The sequence below is a fragment of the Spermophilus citellus genome (assembly GCF_964194105.1).
Source record: "Spermophilus citellus genome assembly, chromosome: 3".
In the NCBI taxonomy this organism is placed as follows: domain Eukaryota; kingdom Metazoa; phylum Chordata; class Mammalia; order Rodentia; family Sciuridae; genus Spermophilus; species Spermophilus citellus.
In genome coordinates, this window is record NC_138184.1 from 128,182,561 (window position 1) to 128,198,703 (window position 16,143).

At 44.4% G+C, this 16,143-nt stretch overlaps 1 protein-coding gene and 1 long non-coding RNA gene across 8 annotated transcripts in view; one reads left to right on the forward strand and one right to left on the reverse strand.

Annotated features, from left to right (window-relative positions):
- The window catches only part of CCM2 (CCM2 scaffold protein), a 74,114-nt gene extending 62,350 nt beyond the window's left edge, over positions 1-11,764 (reverse strand). For 2 of the 6 annotated variants that reach the window (XM_081283076.1, XM_081283072.1), the window contains exon 1: positions 110-268. In XM_081283076.1, the coding sequence (XP_081139202.1) occupies positions 110-139 (30 nt within the window). In that variant the 5' untranslated portion in view covers positions 140-268. Of the gene's footprint in view, positions 1-109; positions 269-11,505 lie in introns of those variants that run through there. The other 4 variants (XM_081283070.1, XM_081283075.1, XM_081283071.1 and 1 more) reach the window with 3 other exon arrangements.
- A 154-nt stretch (positions 11,765-11,918) lies between these two features.
- LOC308643189 lies at positions 11,919-14,361 on the forward strand. Of its 2 annotated transcripts, XR_014020726.1 has the most exons (4): positions 11,919-12,057; positions 12,146-12,227; positions 13,417-13,609; positions 14,036-14,361. It is a non-coding gene; the product is annotated as an uncharacterized lncRNA (long non-coding RNA). The 2 variants fall into 2 exon arrangements; XR_014020727.1 differs by lacking the exon at positions 13,417-13,609.
- The last annotated feature ends 1,782 nt before the right edge of the window (positions 14,362-16,143 follow it).

Below are 16,143 nucleotides of genomic sequence, written 5' to 3' on the forward strand. Positions count from 1 at the left end.
ACCGCCGGCCACTCCCGCCCAGCCCCGAGGGACCCCCCACCCTTCTCGGCCCCCAGGACCCGAGCCGCGCCCACCGACCCCCGTGGGAGACGCGCTGGTGAACGCTCACCTTCTTGCCCTTCTTGCCCTCCTCTTCCATGTCGCCGCGTGCGGCCCCCGCGGCCCGCCCCGGGAGCCCCGCCACCAGCAGCCGCTACATGCTCGCCCCGGGACCGCCACCCCCGCGCTCCCGGCACCGCCCGCCAGCCCGCAGTCTCCGCCCCGGCCGCGCCCCGCACCCGCACTTCCGGGCCGGAGGAAACCCGGCCCGCCCACAAGGGCCCCGCCCCCGAAGAGGTTCCGCCCACAGCTACCCTGCACCCTGACTTCCGGGCCCGAAGGAGCTGGCAGGTTCTGTGATCAGATCCCTTCGCCTCAGGGAAGGCCCCGCTCAATGTCTGCAGGCGAGAACATCCCACTGGAGGGCCGGGATCGCTCCACCACCCCTGCCCCGCTCCCACGGCCGTAGAAACGCGCTTGCCCAATCTGCAGCACGCCCCGCCCCCCGCTCGCCCAGCGCTCGCCCCGCGCCCTCAGGTCCGCGGGAGCGCGCACGGGAGTGCGCACGGGAGTGCTTCCAATTTTTCAATCCTGCCGCCATCTTTAGGGCGGCCAACTTCCCAGCGTTCCTCACGTTCAAAGAAGGGGTGGGGCTGGCAGGAAGGGAGGGGAGGGATAGGGCGGAGCGTCCAGCCGAGAATCCGGGTGCAGTGTTATTTCCTTTTTCTCCCTGGTCTCGCCTTCATTCTCTGGGCGAGGGGGAAAGCTTTTACTAAAGTTTTCTCTGTTTTAATGCCTACCTTAGACAAACACATCAGGAAACAACAACAAGGACTCTAAGGCTTTCCAGGATAAAACCAGAGAGCTGGGTGCGGTGGTGCACGCCTGTAATCGGGCGACATGAGAGGTTAAGGCCGAAGAATCGAAAGTTAAGGCCAGCCTCAGCAATTTAGTGAGACCCTCAGCAATTTAGCAAGCCCTGACTCAAAAAATAAAAAGGACTGGTGATGTGACTTAGTGGTAAAGTACCCCTGGGTTCAATATCCAGTACTACCAAAACAGAAGAAGAAAACCGAAGAACTTTAGCAGTTATCTAATATAATTGCCACTTTTCACAGAAGTAATCAAGGGAATTAGGTGATTTATCCAAAAGCACACTGCAAAGTCAGCAGACCTTTCTTTTACCATTAAGGCAAGCTCCACTAAGTGCCTTACAATACAGCTGAAGGTAAACTGATACCAAAGGAAAGCAATATTTAAAGTATGTCATTCTGTGCCGATTATTCTGTCTCAGATCCACATTCACTTCTCATTTCCTGCCCAGAGAACCTGAAGCTGGCCCTTAAGCATTCTTCCTTTGCTGGAGGCAAGACTAAGCAATGTCAGAAGAAGGAACTTGTTGTCAGTTGAGCCGTTCTTGGTAGTGCCTATGGGATGAGAAATACCCCAGCACCAGGCTTCCACACTGAGAGCCTCTTCCTACAGTTTCAGGTTCTCTGCAGCTGGTCACCTTCGCAGAGCCAGGCTTTTGCAGTGCCAGGGTGTCAGCAACAGCCAGCAGTTTCCTCCAGCATTTCCCTTGGCAAGTTTTATATCCAAGTACTTCAGTGAGACACCTGCCAGGGAACAGTCTCTTCTGGCATCCTAGAGGGTGAATTTGCAGCGAATTTTGCTAGTACTTCCTTGCCATTTGGTGAGCTGTGGCCTTTCCCTGTCCAACAAGATCAAGGTTCACCTTGGGGTAGGGTCTTCCTTAGGAGCTTTATCTCAGCCCTCAGGATGGCCCATGTGCCTTACATCTACTATTCTCGTGATCTTTAATCCCTAGTTACCCTAATCGGGGGTTTTTCTTTTTTTGTTGTTGTTGTTGTTTTTGTTTGTTTGTTTTGGTACGAGGGATTGAACCCAGAGGTGCTTTAACCATTGAGCGACAACTCCTGCCCTTTAATTTTTTTTTTTTTAAATTTTGAGACAGGGTTTTGCTAAATTGCCCTGGCTGTTTGCCAGCCTCCTGCCTCAGCTTCCTGAGTCGCTGGGATTCCCTAGCCCCAATCCTCTCATATTTAATTCTTATTAAGCCTTTCTTGTATTGTTAGATTTTGTTTGTTGTGATACTGTAGATAGAACCCAGGGTCTTTGCACCTAAGCAAGTGCTTTTAGCCCTAGCCACACCCCCAGCCCTCCTGTATTGTGTTTCTGTTTCCTGATTGGACTCTAATATTAATATCAAAGAAATAGTTGATCTCTGGCATTCCCCAAAGGCAGGTACTCCAGTCCTTTTGGCAGATAAAGAAGAGGTGTGGGAAACATCCTTTCAATTGGCCTTCTGCCATAATCCACATTCACAGACAAAAATGAGGCAGTGCATTTGGTTGTCATTATTCTCCTACCATTCAAGAATAGATACCTGGGGAAGGGAAGGACAGTATGAAGTGACAGACATTGTCACTCTATACAGATGTATGATTACACTACTGGAGCTACTCTGAACCATGTACGGCCAGAGGAATGAGAAGTTGTGCTCCATTTGTGTATTATATGTCAAAATGCATTCTACTGTTACATAAATAAATAAATAGAAGAGATACCTGCCACTGTAGTGGCTTATGCCTATAATCTGGGCAACTTGGGAAGCTGAGGCAAAAGGATCATAAATTCAAGGCCAGCCTCAGCAGTTTAGTGAGGCCCTAAGCAACTTAGAGAGACCCTGTCTGAAAATTAAAAATAAAAAGGGCTGGGATGTGGCTCAGTGATTAAGTACCCCTGAGTTCAATCCCTAATACAAAACAAACAGGTGCCTAGGAAAGGCATAGTGGTGGATGCCTTTAATCCCAGCAGTGTGAGAAGCTGAGGCAGGAGGATGGCAAGTTCAAGGCCAGCCTCAGCAATTTAGCAGGCCCTAAGTAACTTAGGTACCAAAAAAAGAGAGAGAAAGAAAAAGATTTGATATTGTTTAAGTCTTCCACAGTCTTCTATTAAGGTATATCACTTTGTAATGCAGAAAAATAGCACTACCAGAGCCTCTCTTAGCCTGATCCCTTAGGCTCCCCTACCCCTTAGAATGCCTCTGCCTCATCTCTTCATACACAAGACCATCCTTCAAGAAAAAAATCCATCTGCTATTCTTCAGATAGTGATAACTGCAAAAATAAATGAAGACAACCAAATAAGAAAAGCAGAGTCTATTTTTATAGAGCATGCTATATCAAAGGGAGTCAACCACCATCACTGCATGAGCAGAGTTAAGGGCAGGCAGAGTGAAAAAATCTTACAGTGAAAAAAACCCAGAAACTTCAGGAATGTCCTGGTTAGAGGCTATCAACGTGGAGAAGAAGGGAGGATTCCAATGTTTGGTAGGGGAGCATATTTGTCTTCTCTGGTTGGTCTTAAATTGGAAGCCAGAACAAAAATTATGGAAGCTGCCAATTATTAATCAAGTTGGGACTGTTACAGAAAGTTATTGTTTGATTTCCTGGATTATCACTAGCGATAGTACCTCACTTCCTACAAGTCTAACTTAACAGCAGGATAGCTTCCTGGGCTAGTTACTATAGATGAGGGGTTGGTTTCCCTGCAAGTAGCTGCAGGTGTGTGTCAGAGTCCAAGGTGTATAAATAGTCTCATTGAGAGATTAATGTCTTTCATAACAGACAACAGTGGTACCAGCTACAATAATAACAGTGTTTTTCCTGAGGCTTCACTGTAAAATGTCCTTTTGAGTGATTACCATTTTCTTACCTGATTTTTGGCTCTCACCTCTTTAACAAAAATGAGAGATACTTGGAAATGTAGCTCAGTGGTAGAGTGCTTGCCTAGTGTATATGAGGCCCCCGAGTTCAATTTTTACATAGCAAAAAATAAAAAATAAATGAGATACCCAATTACTAAACTGCCCATACCCCGTGGAAACAACATTCTAGAGCTGATTCTTTCTTTCTTTTCCTCAGAATTATTCAGGGTCAGCCCAAACCTTACAAAACTCTCCCTCTTATCCCTCCATAATGAGAGTCAGTCTGTCTGTCTGTGGGGTGCTCTCCCTGGTTGTAGCACATTAATAGAAACAACTTTGTTGGGGTCCTGCTAAATTTGGTTATTAGACTTTGCCACCCAGCTCAAGTAGCATCCCCTTTTCCACTAAATCTTTGGATGCTATTTTTATCTCCTCCACCTCTCAAGAACTTTTTTTTCTTTTTCTTTTCTTTTTTTTTTTTTTTTTTATGGAGTGCTATATCACTGAACTACACCACCAGCCTTCAGCCTTCCTAGTTTCTGATATTACAGATGTGTACCACCACACCAAGCTAAATGAATCCTTTGGATATTCCCAAAGGACATTCAGTTTTTCAATGTCCTGTTCCACACCTCCTGGAGAGACACCTAGAAGCCTCCCCCTTAAGCTCAGGCCGGGACAGTGATACATGCCTGTAATCTGAGAGGCTCCAGAGGCTGTGGCAGGAGGATCTCGAGTTCAAAGCCAGCCTCAGCAATGGCCAGGCGCTAAGCAACTCAGTGAGCCCCTGTCTCTAAATAAAATACAAAATAGGGCTGGGGATGTGGCTCAGTGGTCAAGTGTCCCTGAGTTCAATTCCCAGTACCAAACAAACAAACCTTAAACCTGCTGTAGAGGTGCACACCTATAGTCCCACCTACTCATATTTTTTATTTAAACCCAGCCCTTTTTATTTTGAGACAAGGTCTCTCTAAATTTCTTAGGGCCTCACTCAACTGCTGAGGCTGGCTTTGAACTTGCAATCCTCCTGCTTCAGGCTCCCAAGTCACTGGGATAACAGGCATGCACCACAGCACCCAGCTAGTCCCACCTACTCAGGAAGCTGATTTGGAAGGATGGCTTGAGCCTAGGAGTTCAACACTGCCGCAGTCCGGCTGCAGCAAAATAACAGGGGTGACGAACAACTTGTGTAGATTGATACAGCAGGAGTGGGAGCCCTTTATTGTAGGACAGGAGAGTTATTTATACATTCCACACAGCTTATCTTAATTAGTATAAACTGGATACATCAGTCAACCAATAAGAAATCTCCACACTTAATGGCTCGCTGGCATTACTTCACAAACCACTCCTTCTGGCATTTTGCCAGGCACCATCCAGACTTGTTTACAGACTCTAACATTTCTCTGGCAAAATGCCAGGCGCCATCCTGACTTGTTTACAGACTCTAACACAACACTAGCCTGGGCAAAATAGTGCAAATTCATAAAAAATCTTGATTTAATCCAGGAATGGAGACATAGACCCATAATCCCAGATATTTGGGAGGCTGAGGCAATAGCCAAGATCTCAAATTTTAAGGCCAGCTTCAGCAATTTAGCAACACTCTGTCTCTAAATAAAAAATAAAAATGACTGAGGATGTAACTCAGTGGTAAAGTGCTACCAGGTTCAATGGTGGTGGGGGATGTCTCTTCTCAACCCAGAAAACCTATTCATAAAGGTAGAAAAGGATTTTGTGATTGAATAAACATTAAACCTTAATGTGCCTGGTACAAAACAAAACTGTTATGTGCATCACAAGCAACCTGCTAAAGGATCACAAGGTGGAAACATTCTATTGTACAACCTATCATGTTTGATAGGTCTTACAATTTGGAGTCAAGTGACAAGTTAGTCTTTCATCCTCTCAGGAAACTGAAAAGTTGGGCATTAAGTCCCTTTATATCATAGAATTAGTACCTGTGTGTGGTACTAAGGATTGAACCCATGCCTTGTGCATGCAAGGCAAGCACTCTACCAACTGAACTATGTTCCCAGCCCTAGTACTTGCTTTTGCTAAAAACACTGACTTTTCACTTGGGCCTAAACTTTTCACTTAATGGCTATAAGCTGGACAAAGCTTCTATCTGCCTTCATTTTGTATCTGACTCCTTTATTACCTTAAACTTTGGGTCAGGTCCTTGCTTTGTTCTGCACATGGGCATGTTTATCACTCAAGGAGTGTAATACAAGGCTTACTGAGGCTTAGTGACCCTAAATTTATCTTATCTATATCATCCTAAAAGACTGAGGACACCAAGATAAGAGAGATGAAGGTTATTTTCAAGATTTGCAGGGACATTCAGTTTTTCAGTGTCCTGTTCCACTCCTCCTGGAGAGACACTAGAAGTCTCCGGTCATTGCCCTAAACCTGCAGTCAGCTTGGATTCTAGGAACAGCAGGACCTGGCACACAGATCACCTCATGATGAGATCATAATACCCCCCTCCCCCCACCAATGCCTACCCAAAGCAGGAGAAACCATCTCATGGGAACCAGATGGCCCCTTCAAGTTTATCACTTTCAGTTACCCAATGTATCCACTGGGCATCTGCAGGCCCAGGAGAAGTCAGTGCTTTCTTTTTTTCTTTTTTTAACCAAAGCAGCCTCTCTAAGTTCCTGTTACAATTGGGGGTTTGGGGTATACCACCACTGAGCTATAGCCCTAGCCCTTTTTATTTTTTTATTTCAAGACAAGATCTTAACTACATTGCTAAGGCTGGTCTCGAGGTTCTAGTATTATAGGTGTGCACCACCATGCCTGGTTGGGAGGAGACTTGTTTTTAATTATATTGCATCACATAAGTAGAGGAAAGCACCCTGGAAACTTCTGAGACTGGAAGGTTGTGATTTGTTCAAGATATAGCTAAGTATTACAGGACTGTAGTGTTCTGAAGGGGTTAGATGAGGAGAGAGAGAAAAAGACTACATGGGTATTGCATATCAGACCCCAAAGGTGAGAACTTGGTTCTGCAAGTAAAAGCAGAGTAATACAACTCATGTTTTACATGTAGCATTTAGTAAATACACCCAATCATTTTACAGTATACAAATCCCTTTTCTCATAATGTCAAAATCCTAAGAGACAGAGTAGGTCTGTTAATTCCAGAACACACCTATAGACCCTGCTACTCAGGAGGTTGAGGTAGGAAGGAAATCAAGACTAGACTGAATAGCATAGTGAGGCTCAGTCTCAAAGGGAGGAGTGGGGAGAAATTCCAGATTACTAACATGAAAACTAACACCCACCCAAAGAGGTTAAGTGCTTTGTTTAAGAGATCCTAGGACCGGGGCTGGGGTTGTGGCTCAGAGGTTGAGTACTAGCCTAGCAGGTGTGAGGCCCTGGGTTTTTTTTAAAAAAGGTACAATACCTTTGTGTCCAATTAAACTAAAAAGTAAATATTTTTTTTAAAAAAAGATATCCTAGGACCACTGGGTCTTGACGTAGCTTGTCCTAACTCAGGGCTCTCTGCTATGAAATGAAGGAAGAGAACCAGGAAGGTAAGTAACTATGGAGTGTCAGAGTATATTTGTGACCCCAAAATTGGGTTCTCTTGATGGACTGAGCTTTCAAATAAAATGATAACCAAAAAATTCATTAGAGAAGGGAAGATGCTTGTTTTATTATCCAACTAATAAGAAGCAGTGCCAACTTCACACAGAAGAAATAAAAATGGCAACATGTATGAAAAAAAATATTCAACATCTCAAGCAATTAGAGAAAGGCAAATTAAAATTACAATGAGATTCTCTCTCACTCCAGTGAGAATGGCAATTATCAAAAATATAAACAACAGTAAGTGATGGCAAGGATGTGGGGGGAAAAGGTACATCACACATTGCTGGTGGGACTGTAAATTGATAACACTATGGAAAGCAGTATGGAGATTGCTCAGAAAACTTGGACTGGAACCATCATTTGACCCAGTTATCCCACTCCTCAGTTTATACCCAAAGGGCTTAAAACCAGTATACTATAGTGATGCAACCACATCAATGTTTATAACAGCTTAATTCACAATTGCTAAGCTATGGAACCAACTTAGATACCCTTTAAAAGATAAATGGATAATGTAAATGTGTCATATATACATAATGGAATATTACTCAGCCTTAAAGAAGAATGAAGTTATGGCATTTGCTGGTAAATGGGTAGAACTGGAGACTATCATGTTAAGTGAAATAAGCAAATTCCAAAAAAACCAAAGGCCAAATGTTCTCTCTGATATGCAATGCTAACAAACAATAAGGAGAGAAGGGAAGAATAGAAGTTTATTGGATTAGACAAAGGGGAATTAAGGGAACGGAGGAGACATAGGAATAGGAAAAACAGTAGAATGAATCAGACACAACCAGTGTAACTCCACATCATGTTCAACCACAAGAATGGGATCCTAATTAGAATAAGTTATACTCCATGTATGTATAATAGGTCAAAATACATCCTAAGGGCTGGGGATGTGACTCAGTAGTCTAGTGCCCCTGAGTTCAATCCCTGATACCCATCCTCCAATACATTCGACTGTCATGAATATCTAAAAAGAACAAAAAATAAAATATTTGTTGGATACGTTAAAAAAAAGAAGAAACAGTACCAAAACATAAAGCTCACATAATCAAAGATCAGTTGCAGTATTGCAGTTCTCTTTTCTATTTTGCTGTGCTGAGGATGGAAACTAGGGCCTTGCACATGTTAAGTACTCATCTTTTGACTATAGTCATACTGAGAAACTACATGAACTTGCTTCCTACCTACATCAGCAGTATTTTAACTACTTATTGGAACACTTAAAAAAAAAAAAAAAAACTTCCTCCAAAATCACAAAATGAGCTATTCCATTGTTCTTTTAAGCCAAGTGGCATGTGTAGGGGAGGAAAAATAATTGTCCTAAATTTCCATTAAAGCAAAATTAATGAGAGAAAAACAAACATGTATCATCATGCAGACTTCATATACGAGAGAAATATCCCCCCAAACTGGCAGTCTCTAAAAGGTAGCTTAGAATTCAGGATTAAAAAACATCTACAGCTAAAAACAAACAAGAGTATGTGTGTCTAGGGGAGGGGGGTGTCAGTTATGGGAAAGTAACCAGGAAAAACACAGTAAAAGAGACTACCAGGTGTGGTGGTACATGCCTGTAATCCTAGCAACTTGAGAGGCTGAGGCAGGAGGATCACAAGTTCAAGGCCAGCCTTAGCAAAATAAATAGCAAGGCCCTAAGCAATTTGATGAGACTGTGTTTCAAAATAAATAAAAAGGGCTGGGAAATGTGGCTTAGTGGTAAGGTGCCCTGGGGTTCAATCCCCAGTACCACAAAAAAAGAGAGAAACACACACACACACACACACACACACACACACAAAAGTTTTGTTACACAGAATTAGTGGGCACTTTTTTCTTTTTTTGGTACTGGGCACTGAAGCCAGATGTGCTTCATCACTGAGCTATATAACTAGAACTTTTTATTTTTGAGATAGGGCCTTGCTAAATTGCTGAGGCTGACCTCAAACTCGTAGTTCTCCTGCCTCAGTCTCCCAAATGTGATTATAGGCATTTACCACCACACCTGATTGTTACACAGATTTAAATCTGTCCCTGCTCCATTAATAACAACCTCTACTGACTTAGTCATCCTCTTCCTGATGCAGAGTGGAAGACACCCTTTCAAACGGAGATTTATAAATGCAAATTTCCCTTCCAAAAGAGTAGCTTATGCTGTTTTCATAGCTTATGCTGTTTCTTAAAATAATCCTTACATCAATGAGGCATATTTTGGGATGGCATATTCTGGTATCCTACAGATGGATGCCTGCAAAGAAAATTAGTAACTTGGCTCTAGATACAAAACAGTTATAGCCAAAAAGATGTTATGAGGCTTGCAAGGTTGCTTCCATTGCGGGGGGCCACACAGGATGACTGTACTTCTGAGGGTGTTTGTTATCCAGTGGAGGGTTTGGTCCTTCATAATTTTAAGGTCCAGAAACTAGATACTATAAATTAATTGAGACTTCATTCTAAAATTTACATAACATGGACTGGGGATATGGCTCAGTGATAGAGCATCTGCCTGATATGATATACAGGAAGACCTGGGATCAATTCCAGCACTGCAAAAGAAAAAAAAAAAAAGGTTTACATATTTTGACTCTCTTCAAGACTAAGGTTACCAAGGTAAGAGCATTAAAAGTCTTTTCAAGATTTGCTGGGACACTTAGGATTTGTTTTAGTTTTTTATTTTATAGTATTGTGGATTGAACCCAGGGCCAATATACCAATAGGCAACATCCCCAGCCCTTTCTATTATTTGTTATAAATATATATTATTATTTATTTCTATTATTTATTTATTTACTTGTTTATATTACTGGGGATTGAAGCCAGGGGCTCTCTACCACAGAGCTACATCCCCATCACTTTTTATTCTTTGAGACAGGGTTTTCCTAAGTTGCAGAAGCTGGCCTCAAACTTGAAATCCACCCCCTCAGCCTCCCTACTCACTAGAATTATAGATTGATGCTACTGACCGGCGACATTCAGTTTTCACAATGTCCTGTTCCATAACTCTTGGAATACCACCTAGAAGTCTTCAGTCATTGTCCTAAACCTACAGTCACCTTGAATTCCAGGAAAGGCAGAGCCTGGCAGACAGGCCACACCATGGTGAGATCACCTCCTGGCCCCACAAGCAGAAGCAATCATTTCATGGGAATTTAATTGCTCCCTCAAGGAGTAAGGACTTCTCTGAAGCCTCCTAGCTGAACCAATCCTCAAGCAGACCAATGGCCTGACCAAGGTAAACTCCTCTGCTAGTTATGCCACTGCCCCAACCACACAGGACCCAACTCTTGCCTTTCTTCCTCTTTTTTTTTCTTTTAATATTTATTTTTTAGTTTTCGGCGGACACAACATCTTTGTTTGTATGTGGTGCTGAGGATCGAACCCGGGCTGCAAGCATGCCAGGCGAGCGCGCTACCGCTTGAGCCACATCCAGAGCCCTTTTCCTCTTTTCTATAAAACCTCAAAGTTTCTGACGTCTCTTGAAGACAACTCTTTGGTTGTACCCCTATATCTGTTCTTCACAGCGTGGCCATGCTGATTAAAACTCCCTTCATCATTGCTGGTCTCTTTGATTGGCATAATGAGAAGGGTGGATTGCCAGGTCTTTTGGGAAATACCTGTCCCTACCACCCGCAAGCCATGGGCCTTTACCCAAGAGCTCCAGAACACTTTTAAGAGATGGCTCCTAGGTAATATTCCTTCCTTAAGAGTAGCCATAAGGTTATTCAGCCATTAAAAAGACTTGCATAAACTTGAAAAGGAGAGAGAATGAATCCTGAAAGGGGAGATGTGATGGGAATTTTCCTTCCCTTATTTTCCCATATGAGACAATGGGGAAATTAAATCACTAAGTCGAATTCGTATTTGCCTTTCCATCTGCACCACTCTCCCACGAGTTGGTCCACAGGCAGGCTCCTGTCCATTCCCAAGTCCCTGCGTTCAAGTCCCCCTCTTCCACAGTCACCCGACTGAGCGGCCCCGCGGGAAGGCCCACCACTGGGGCTCAAGTCGGCCAGAGGTCTGCTCTGCCCATTTCTTTGGCTACAGGACCCTTCTCAGACGACGCAGCTCCAGCCTACTGCTATTAACGGGGCACGCAGGGCAGGGGAGACGCCACCAAGCGGAAACGCAGAGACCTTAACCAGATTGGAGTCTTCCAACCTCCGTTCCAGGATCGCACTCCACCAGAGCCCGAGGCCTCGCCCACATCCCGCTGACGCATCTTCCCGGAAATCACGTAGCGCACGCGCACGGCGTCTGGGGCTACGTAAGGACGTCAAGGCGCGCGGTGGCGTGCACCGCAGTATTTGTGCCTGGTGATACGGTTTCTTGGTCTTTGCGATTCCTTCTTCGGTCCCTTCAGTATCCGCTGCCATCGAAGACCCCAGGCAGCTTGTGCTCTTTGATGAGGCCGGGTTAAGAGTCTTGGGGTCGCTGTTCAGCGGTAGGAGGCCGGGCCCTCTCCACAAGTGCTGGTGGAGACTCCTGTACTGCGGGGCGACTTGTGCATTTCTTCTGCGGGTCTCGCTCCCGAAGAAAAACGGGGTTTCTTCTGTGTAACCTAGAGGGCACCGCTAAGCGGGATGGAACCTGTGACCTCTAGGGACCTCACTGGGGATGGGGCCTATGACCTTCAAGCCCACCCCTGGGTTGGGACCTGTGACCTCTTGGGAGACCCGCTTCAAAAGGTGCTGTAGAGAGGGTTCAGGCATTTGGGGATTACATCTGTATGGTGGCCTAAAAGCGCAAACTGAAACTTCATTTGTCCACATCTAGGCAGGAGTCGTGATCAGATGACCGATCCCACAAAGTGGGAGAAGAGCTTACAGCCACAGCAGCTCTTCAGGAAGATGTCATGGTAAGTCATGTTGTGAATAGCCCAGCTTCGCCAAGGCTCACATTTCTCTGAGTAATTAAGTGTTCCTGAGGTGTCTTAGGCTATATCCTACCTCAGAAATGTTTTCCAAGATATTAAATATGTGTTGAATATATGTAGGGGTGGGGAAAACCTGTTTTTCTAGAATTAGGTGATACATGGGTTATTTCTGTGGTCATGATTTTAAGAAGCACCACCCTAGATAGAGAATAATGTAAAAACTCCTGTCTGGTGTATTAATTAACATTACCTTTTCAAACGTTCATTACCTTTTCCAAGATGCATTAATTCCTTAGCCATAAAAGAACATTCGCTAGAGTTATCTGTAGCCATAGACTTTTGGAGCCAAGCTCAGTGTACCTAATTCGACTCGATAGTCTGTTCTGTTCTCTACCTTTGAAAGGGATTTGGGTGCTCAGGAGAGTGTTCTAAGGGACGCTTGGGGAGTGGAGGATGTGGGCCAGCGAATGTGAGTAGCAAGCCTCCAGCGTGCTTGGGTCTGCAGTGACCCTATTGCATTCCTACAGTGCTTGCCAGAACACTTGAAATGGTTTGAGGCCTTGCCCTGCCCTATCCAGAGCAAGGTTATAGAAATTTCAGACAACTGACTGCACCTTTCCAGATAATGGTATGCTATGCTGAGCATTGTATAGATCTTCATAGTCTAATGTTGCAGCCACTTGACATATACACATATAGTTAAAGTAAATAAGATGTAAAATTCACTTTCTAGTTTAGACTAGTATGGCAAGTGACTGTTGGACTGTACAGATTAGAGAACATTTTTGTCTTTATGGGAGTTTGGGAGAGGGTGGCTTAAAGTTGAAAATGCAAGTTCAGGGGTAATAAAGGTAGGAGTTAAACCAGAATAGCAAAGAGTAACAGAAGAATCCTGCCTTGAGAGATTAGTGGAAGACAAAGCCAGGAAAACCAAGGACTCAGCTCAGCAAAGGAACTGAGTGCCAGGGAGTTGTTGGAGGGTAAAAGAGTGTATCAATCCTAAAGGAAGGCCTCATAGAACATGTATGTACAGGTACCTTCTGACTGCCCTTTTGTGTCATGTAGGGACTGGGGCTTGGGAGGTGGTGAGAAATGCTGGTGCTGTCTGCTGCTTTTGCTGTGAATCAACTGTCCTTTGTCCTTAGGGAGTTTTTATGTTTTAAACTGGCAGGCTACCTTGTTAGCTGCAAGGAGGAGCATCATAGACATTCCAGTTCCTAACAACTACTACTTCCTGTGTCTCTGGCCCAGCATGTAGCAGAAGGCTATCTGCTGTTCCTTGGTGTTTCAGCAGCAGTGATCCCAGGATGCCAGAGCTGAGTCCCTTCTGTAGCTACTAGGCTAGTCTGTGGCGCCTGTGCAGTGTAAGTACACTATCAACTCTGACCTTCTTGTTACAAGTCAGATGTTTGAGTCCCAGATAGGTTAATTGTCTTTTAGTTCACAGGACTGGGGACAACTGTCTAATGTCTGACTTGTGGAGCTTTGGTTCTTAGGGATGTTTTTTGACTGCCTTTTGTGGTTTGGATTCAACCTATGTTCAGTCAGTTGTGTGCCTGGAAAGGGCATGCATGGGCTGCTGCACATGTGCGCCACAGAAATGTCTCAGATCACTGTGGAAGCAGGGTTGGGAGTTGGGAACTAGGATTCAGCTTTGTTACTGCCACTTGTGACAATAGGAGATGGTTGGTTGCGATTGTCCTGGGGAGCTGAAGGCATTTATAAAACACTTATGTGTTAACATCACTTAATAATACACCTCCATGGCGTTTCTAATTTCATTTTTACAGATGACATGGATACTGAAAATGAGAAGTAAGGCCTGGCTGACCTGACCATGTTGACACCTAGTGAGAAGTGAAGCAGAATTTGTACCTTAATTGAGCAGATTTGAAGCCTCGTGTACTTCTATTTTTTTTTTTCCTCATGTACTTCTAAAAGGAATCAGCAGTATCTTGTTCTTGGCCTGGGCTATGTGTCTGAGAGAGTTTTCTGGGTCCAGGTTTGGGCCCCATTTTTTTCTGCCTCCAGAATAATCCTGGCTGAAGGGCCTCAGGCCCTTCTGGCATCTCCCAAATGAAAAATGAGATATTTAATAAACATGGTTTTAAATGTGTGATTCACCCCAGCGTCTATTTGTTCTTTCCATGTGCCAAATGCAAAGGTAAGAAAGACTTGCCCCTCAAAGAGTTGTTCATTTCAAGGGGGCCCCTAGTGTCTCGTCTTGTTCTATACTTGTACCTTGTAAATGATCACTTTGTGTGCATGTGCCACCTGTTACACCTGATGGGGCATGCTGGGTAGTGTTCACAAAGCAAGTGTCAGAATCTAAGTATACCTGGGCATGGTTGTGCAGGCCTATAATCCTAGTGACTTGGGAGGCTGAGGCAGGGATATTGCAAGTTCAAGGCCAACCTGGGCAGCTTGGCAAGACCTTCAATATTTAAAAGAAAAAAAAGACGGGATTGGGATATAGCTCAGTGGTAGAGCACCCATGGGTTCAATGTCCAGCACTATAAAAGAAAAAGTCTGAAATCCTTAGTATGCCACAGATTATCTCTTATTTTAGAAGTAACTGATCACAGTCCACACATAGGTTGTGCCCACGGGGGTAGGTTAATCTCCATCTCGGCCAAGGCCTGACATTTAGCCAGTGACCTTAGTGCCCAAGGTCAGCTCTCAAGGTCCCTGACCCATACATGAAAAGACACCAAAACAAAAAAGCCTGTACCTTGAGGTGTAAGTTTCCTCACCGTTTCCTCACCGAGGAACTGATTTAGACCCCTGAGCTGTTTGTGGGGTCAGGAAGCCTCATACAGGAGACACAAGCAACTCCTGGTAGCCTTCCAGGAAATGGAGATGGTATCACTTCCAGGAGGCTCTGGGTTTGGGTAAGCTTTGTGGCTTATGTGGGTACATGTAGGGTTTCCTGGCAGCTGGGAATCATTCCCCTACTACTGACAACCATATCTATATTCTCATATGAGGTAAAAATCAATTTCAGTTACAAATCCTAAATCGTGAACTGAGAAAGGGTGCTTTTCTGGCATTAGGGATTGCTGCAAAGTAAGCAGCAGTCCTGTATAGGGGGTCACAGCTGTGGCAATAGGGGCTCTTGCAGAGGAAGATGTCTATAGAAACTGATCTAGGTCAGATAATTAATAAAACTGCTGCCAAGGCTAGAGCCTCAGGCCCAGCAGGCTTCAGTAGGTGGCAGCCTACTAACCATAAAAGAAGCATCCCCTGGGGACGCTGCACATGGCTACAACTTACCCTGCCTGCTGAGGACCAAAGACTGACTGCCCAGTCCCTGAAGTCAGAATAGGTAGGAGTCATTGAATTCAGTGCTGGAAAGACCCAGGGGGAACTTCCTTCATGTGATGTCATCTCTGGACATTGGCTTCAGTAGACATGAAATGAGAATAACAGTAGGATGGGTCCTGGGAATCAAATGAGGCAACAAGAGGCATATGATTGTGCAAACCTTCAGGGTGGAAGAGGCACAGTCATGACTGTGGTTACGCCCTGGGTCATTCAAAGTGTTTAAGCTCCACCCACAGCCAATCTGTGAGCTCAACCTGGTCTTGACATTTTCAAATAGGGGAAGAAAAAAACCTCAAAGTATATTTTTTGTGACAGGTGAAAAATTTGTGAAGTTCAGACTTCAGTATGTCTAGGGTTTTACTAAAACTCAATTACATCAATTATTCTTAAAATCATTAATACAAACCCAGGTCTGCTTGATTCTTTGGGGGTTGCAGAAGTGAAACTGAAAAGGGACTGAGACTAAAAATTCCCCACACTGGAGCTTAGGTTTCTGAAACCCTTCAAAAATACCTGCCAATGTGAAGTCAGAACCCCATTTCTGGATATGGGGATCCCCTACTCTGGGTACTGG